Source organism: Gadus morhua, chromosome 2, assembly GCF_902167405.1.
Source record: "Gadus morhua chromosome 2, gadMor3.0, whole genome shotgun sequence".
Lineage (NCBI taxonomy): Eukaryota > Metazoa > Chordata > Actinopteri > Gadiformes > Gadidae > Gadus > Gadus morhua.
In genome coordinates, this window is record NC_044049.1 from 22323873 (window position 1) to 22330592 (window position 6720).

The following is a 6720-nucleotide window of genomic DNA, read 5'->3' on the forward strand; positions in this document are numbered from 1 at the left end:
GCCGCCGGCGTCGCGTCGGGCCGGGTTACCGATGGTTATCTACCATCACGACGGTAACAGGCGGCATGGCTTCAGAATGGAACCCGGGACTGCGGTCGGAACCGCCTCACGTCAAAGCCCCACCGTTTGTCAAAAGTCCACTTCATGAAAATCTTCCTCTTTCCGAAAGCCAAAATATAACTCTAGTATCAGGTGTCCTTAGTTCACCGGATAACACTCCCGCACACCCCCAAAGTTAGATCCGGACACCGCCTCGACCGTCAACTGTCCGACTGTCCAACTGTCCAACTGTCCAACTGTCCGACTGTCAAAAAGTTAAACCGTCCAACTGTCAAAAAGTGAAACTGTTCATCTGTGGGTAACCATGACAACGGTGGCTTTGATACCCCCCCCCCCCCCCTCCCCTCCCCATGTCCTCATTGGCTGGTCAGACCCCCAGGAGGGTAGAGGGTGTGTGTCCTGGGGTCAGTTGAGGTTGAGTCGAGGGGTCAGGCCCCGGTTCAGTTGAGCTGGCGGCAGGCTTCGAAGGTCCACTTGGAGGCGCCTCCGTACACGTCCAGGCTGGTCTCCAGCCAGGAGAAGACGTTGCCCACCTGGGCCTTGCTGCTGCAGGTGGACAGGTTGTAGATCTCGCCCACCGACAGCTTGCGGTCCCAAATGTGGAAGTTTGCCAGGTCGCCCACGAAGGCCTGAGTGGCGTCGAAGCCACCGCCGTACGTGTCCTGCAGAGACCAGGCGTAGGAGGAGTTAGAACAGGGATGGAAAGTTACCGAAAGAAGGCAATGCACCTTGACTCTGCATAGCCTCCCCTGAACCCCACGTACCCCTCTTAGGCAATTATTGTATGTCGTGAGTCCTGGCACTTAAAAATAGTACTCGTGTAGCATCTTACCCTAGCTATCTTTGTTGTGTACAGGGAATGGGTTAACCTAGAGAGTGTTAGTGCTTGGCACTTGTTTCTATGAACATCTTTACTGTAGAGACAGCAATACATGTTGTTTCTCTTTCTTCTGACAAATGTACTGGCTTTGCGAACGTAGGTTGCTTTGGATCAAAGCGTCTGCTCAATGCGCTGAATGTAAATGCAACGGAGTCTGTCGATAGGTCAGGGTGGAGCAGGGGTGGCGCTCAGGGTGGCCAATCTCATCATCCGCCCATGGAACAGGCCGATGGTGTGAACCCAAGGCAGGAACATTCATCGTCGAGGCCAGAGTGCGCCTCTGCTCAGACGCCTACAGGGTTCAGTGTGAGCGCAGTACCCCACAAGGGGCACCGCTACAGATAACGGTCTCCTCTCTCTTACACATAGATAGATAGATAGATAGATAGATAGATAGATAGATAGATAGATAGATAGATAGATAGATAGATAGATAGATAGATAGATAGATAGATAGATAGATAGATAGATAGATAGATAGATAGATAGATAGATAGATAAACCTTTATTGCCCAAAGAGGAATTTGTCTTGCATTTGGGAACATTTAAAAAACATATAAGCACAAACAGCACATATAAGTACAAGTACATACAGACTCAGACAACGATAGACAAAATGACAAACTAATACAAACAGACAATAAACATAAACATTCAAGGTGCATAGTGCACTTTAGGATGGCTCTCTACCTGAATTCAACCTGTTTATCAACTGATTAATCCTTGGCACAAAAGAAGTCAGTGCTCTGTTTGTTTTTACACGAGGCATTCTGTAACACAAGCTGGTCGGCCCGCTTCAGCCTTCCTGCTGCACTGTCCGGGGTCGTTGAAGAGGTCTGAGTATACGTTCCTTCGTTCAACACATCCTCTTCGCGTTATTAAGATCACATGATGTCACTGTATTTGTGACTTTTGCAGACTTTCATCGTGCTCAGAATCTGCTCAGAATGAAGCAGTGTAAGGCTCACAACTTTATCGGGGAAGCTATGGATGTAGGAGCATGATTTGGCAGTCAGGCATGTGTTCATCTAAATGCTAAATTGTGGAGTTCTCCTGAGGCCTCTGATCGGAGAGAACGCCCTTCAGTTTGGTTATTTTTATTTGAAGGATGTGGAGTGACGTGAAGTCTGGTGGGAGTTTATAAAAAAGTAGTTTAATAAAGAATTTTCAATTAGCTTCATTCCCCATCTCTCACATACACATGAGCCTGATGGGTGATGAAAAAGTGAATTGAATCAAGAAAAATGTCTTCATAGCTTTTAATATAAATCATCTTAAAGACTGGGTGACATTTAAAAGATTTCCCTTGATGGTAAAATCTTTCAACAGAGGAGTTAAACATGAAATGGGAGCTAGAAAGTTACAAACTCAATCAAACCAGCAGTTACCAAGAAAAAAACGTTAAGAAACTCAAACTCATTAATGATAATTAATAAAGAATATGTAATTAAATTAGAATCGAATTAAAAGGCATTAAATGAAACTGGGCCATTACCTGCTCTTGGCCCAGGATGAGTAATCCCTGCGGTTTGATTGGATGATACGGGGCAAGGTTCTCGCCACTCCCCCTCATGACTCCGTCCTGGAACGCCTCCCACACCCCGTCACGCGTCGTCCACGTCACGCAGATGTGGTGCCACTTGCCGTCGTTAATGATGAAGGGAAGCTTCGCGACCTGCACGAGTTAGAGCGTCGAACTCTTCAATTAATGCTTCTTCTGGTGAATCTGTATGCACCAGTTTGTGCCATTTCTGCGACAGTTTATGGCGGAAATGTCTTTATTTATAACAAGGAAAACACACACAACGTTGGAAACTGAATAGCTCAATGTCTATGAGATGTTCTGTATTTGGAAACAAAATACCCCACAAAATAAAAAACAGTATTAAAGAGATAACATGTGAGTCACGTAAAACTAATTATAAAAACAATATGAACAAGGTATTGCACCAAACACAAGGCTAAACACAAGTGCATTTGACAACACTGAAAATGTAGCCTATTTAATGCCATTACATAGATATTAAATAATTGGATTTCATCCATATTCGCCCCAATGGATGAACGGCCCACCACCACTGTCTGGGCCTGTCTCCCGCCGGGACGGATCCCTTTAAGCCGTCCGCAATGTGGAAGGCCTACTCTAAATGCGTAATCCCTCAGGTCCATCACGTTGATAATCGATCTATCGTCAGCCAACCACTCGAAACTGGGCCCTACCTTGTCGTTGACCAGCAGCTCCATTGGGTTGTTGCCCCACTCGATCAGCACCAGCTCGTTGGCCTGGCCCGGCACCGCGTAGGAGAAGGGCGTGCCCACGCCTGGGGACGCGTTGGACTTGAGCCACATGCAAACCGTGAGAGCGTACATCTCCGGCAGGCTCTTCTTCACCTTGGCGTACATGTAGTTGGTCCTCAGCGGGAAGGTGAGCTGGAACTTGTCCAGCGGCCGATTCTCTCGCTGTCCTGGAACGGCAAAGAAAGTTGGAGGTTGATGGATTGATTCCCTGGAGTTTTGGCGCTTTAAAGCATCGGCGCTGCGTAAATCAGTGGATTTGAGGATTTATAGAAGATAGAGCGTGCGGGTTTAGAGGATGTTTGTGTTACACAACATGTGTGTGATACAAATTATATCCTAAACTCTCACGCTTTATAGTTTATAAGTCACGCAATCGGCTGATATAGCCTGTGTGTGATATATTTGTGTTATTTGACGCTGCATAATGTCAGCGGATTGGAGGATTTATAGACAATAAAGCGTGCTGGTTAAGGGGAAATTTTGTTACACAACGCATTATCCGTCTGAGTTGTGTAACATAAACACATGCATCGACCTCACTGTCGTATCAATGCATACACCTGGCAGTATATTTCCTAACTGATCAACTTTAATGTATCTATTGATGTTTTTACTCCTTCCGCTTTCTTTCATTCTTGATTTTTATTTATTATAAAATTCGTCCGATTATACATTTTTAGCTTATTTATTTCATTTTTTTCCTTTCTTGCTTTTTATTTCTTATAAAGTTCCTTTATTTATTTTCTTATACGAGTCTAAAAATGTTTAATTGAGTCTTATACCTTAATTGCGTTTAATTAGGCTATCCATGTCATTACTGACTCGTTGACTCCGGGAGAGGCCCCCCTCGCCCCACCCCCCCCGCCACACACACACACACACACACCTTTCTCCAGGTCGGTGATCCTCTGGTGCATGGACGTCAGGGTGGTCTCCACGCGGCCCCGCTGCGCCGTCTGGTTGCGCAGCAGCGCAGGCTGCCGGCCCTCCTCCACGCTGTTGACGCGCGACAGCACCTGGCGCTCGAGCTCGTCGATCTTGGTCTGCAGGAGGTCCTTCAGGCTAGACGCCTGGCCTGAGCTGTTGCTCCGGCTGAACTGCTGCAACCGGGCAGAGGGAAAGACACTTTGTTTGGTGTCGGGTTGACTTGTACCCAGAAGGTTGCTAGTTCGATCCCCGGCTCCCACTGAGCGCAGTGTCGAGGTGAACCTGAGCAAGGCATTGAACCCAAACGGCTCCCGAGCAACACACTTTTTGTTATCTTTTTGTTATGGGCCGCATGTGGCCCATGGGAGGTAGAGTGGGGTGGCTGGTAACCAGAAGGTTGCTAGCTCGATCCCCGGCTCTTCCTAGCGGAGGGTCGCAGTGACCCTGAGCAAGGCTTCTCACCCTGACTGCTCCAGACGAGCTGGCTGTCGCCTAACATTCAAACTTTCATGCACACATTCAACCATTCATGCACACGTGTGTGTGAACGTGTGTATGCATGAGTGAATGTGAGGCAGTATTTTAAGGCGCTTTGAGTGGCCGCAGGTTATAAGAGCGCTTTATAAATGCATTCCATTCAAGGAGGCGCGGACGTGCGTGCATCAGATGTTGGTGCGCGTGCACTTCACATATTTACAGTGATCAGTAAATAATCCGCGGGAGAGGGCGGCGGGAGATAATGGCGGTATTAACGAGCGCAAAGAAAAGCTCTCGCGTTAGGGATCATGCGGCAACTCAAACAAATATCTGAAAAAGGCGCTGGCTTGAAGCTCTGGACGTTAAAGGGGACGTTTAAGGGATGTTGAAGGGGACATTAAATGAGAAAATAAGTGTGCCTCAAAGGGGACATCAAAGGGGACGTTAGAGTTTCGGTTTAAGTGTCAAAACAAAAAACTGTTTCTAACAGGTTTCACTGGTTACACTATAAACATGATCTCACATGTGGATCTAGATCCTACATGTGATGCGGTGTCGCACCGCACACTCATTTCGGGGTCCCGCTCTAACTTAACCTGACAGTTAAACGGGTCTATCAGCCGGTGAGCGCGTGCTGTACCTCCAGGTTCTCCAGCCTCTGCTTCAACGACTGCAGAGTCTGCGCGAGCTGCGCCAGGGTGTCGGATGGGCCGCGGGACACGTGGTCCCCCATGGTGTTCTTACTGCCCCCCGCCGGGTCTTTCCTTCGGCCGCCCCGCTCGTCCCCGCCGCCCCCGGGCTCCGCGCCCCCGCCATTCTGGCTCTCGCAGCGCGAGAGCTTCGAGGTGAGCTCGCGGATGGTCTCTTTCTGGTTGATGATGGTCTCCTTCTGCTGCAATACCGTCTCGCGCAGCTGCAGAACGGTGGTCTTCAGGTCGTCCCCCGCCGCCACCGGTGGCACGCTGTTGCGCACCGTGGCCGAGCATATGTCCATATCCTTGGGCACGCTCGTGCAGATGAACTGCGTCTGTCCTCCTTGCGCCGAAGTCCCCGCGAGCAAAAGCGAGGAAAACAGGAAAAGTCTCCAGTATATCCTGTCCCGTGCGAGCTTCATGCTGGCGCGAAGTCGCCTCACGCCGGGGTGCGTCCGGTGGGTTAAGTTTCGGGGTCTGGTTGTTGTCGGAGTTTGCGGTGCAGAGCGCGGAGTGAAGAGCGCGCAGGTTTTCAGCACCACGGAACTGTCCCCGTTCGCAGCGCGCGCCCTCCGTTTATATACCGCGCGCGTGGGCTTCTGCGCAGAGGCGACTGTCCGCTGCGTCACGGCGAGAGAGCCCCGCGGAGCCGCACTTCCCTTCGTAATCCACTCGGCAGCGTCACGCGCTCGCACGCGCGCGCACACACACGCACGCACTTTCGTGGACTCAAGACTCAATTTCTCCCTCCCCGTGTACCGCCTGCCGTTTCACGCCTGGTGAATATTTAATTGTCAGACTATTGAAGAGTTGTCGGTTCCATCCCACCTCGGCCAGGCTGAGTTCCATGTGGCCGGTAAATTGCCAAATGATTGTCCCTGCTGGCGTTGAGAGCCTAAACGTTATTGACTAGCTGTTCTGCTCACTCTTTCTCACCTTTCTGCCTCTCACTCTTCTCACTTAATGTTTTCTGTGTTTCGGCGATCAATAGAAATATGGTTGTTATCGTTTCAATAATTCAGTTGCTGATGTGATTGGATCCATCTGTAGGCGCAGGCGCCGCCATCCATTATTCACAACAAGCATTCACATAGTTTCTGTTGTCAAGCCTGCTCAGATTCAGTTAGTCAACGGGGGGTGAAGTAAGAGGAAAACATTGGACTCAGATTAGCGTGAATGAGTTTCTCCTAATTCTGAGGGGTGTTGACGGGGAATTGAGGGAAAGTGTACCACTGATAGCACTGAAGAAATACTAGTGGGAGTCTGATGAGGTCTGGAAGTACCAATGTCTGACCAATAAACTACTGGTATTCTGGGGAGGCTCACTGACCGTGTGTGTCTCTGTGTTTGTGTGTGCGTGTGTCTGTTTGTGTGTGTTTGTGTGTG

The 6720-nt window shown here is 49.2% G+C and overlaps 1 protein-coding gene across 1 annotated transcript; it reads right to left on the reverse strand.

Annotated features, from left to right (window-relative positions):
- Nucleotides 1-392: 392 nt before the first annotated feature.
- LOC115537669 (neuronal pentraxin-1) lies at nt 393-5906 on the reverse strand. Its single transcript, XM_030349718.1, has 5 exons — nt 5283-5906; nt 4125-4338; nt 3161-3405; nt 2436-2615; nt 393-722 (listed from the first exon to the last, which is right to left on the reverse strand). The coding sequence occupies exons 1-5, from the start codon at nt 5754-5756 to the stop codon at nt 501-503; spliced, it is 1335 nt and encodes a 444-aa protein (XP_030205578.1). The 5' UTR covers nt 5757-5906; the 3' UTR covers nt 393-500.
- Nucleotides 5907-6720: the final 814 nt, after the last annotated feature.

Bases quoted from the DNA above. Each gene is read 5' to 3' on its own strand.
- LOC115537669 (XM_030349718.1), bottom strand. From the start codon at position 5,756: ATGAAGCTCGCACGGGACAGGATATACTGGAGACTTTTCCTGTTTTCC. The intron at 4,339-5,282 runs GTACAGCACGCG...GCCCGGTTGCAG, and splicing joins AGAGGCTGGAGAACCTGGAG to CAGTTCAGCCGGAGCAACAG. The intron at 3,406-4,124 runs GTGTGTGTGTGT...TTGCCGTTCCAG, and splicing joins GATCACCGACCTGGAGAAAG to GACAGCGAGAGAATCGGCCG.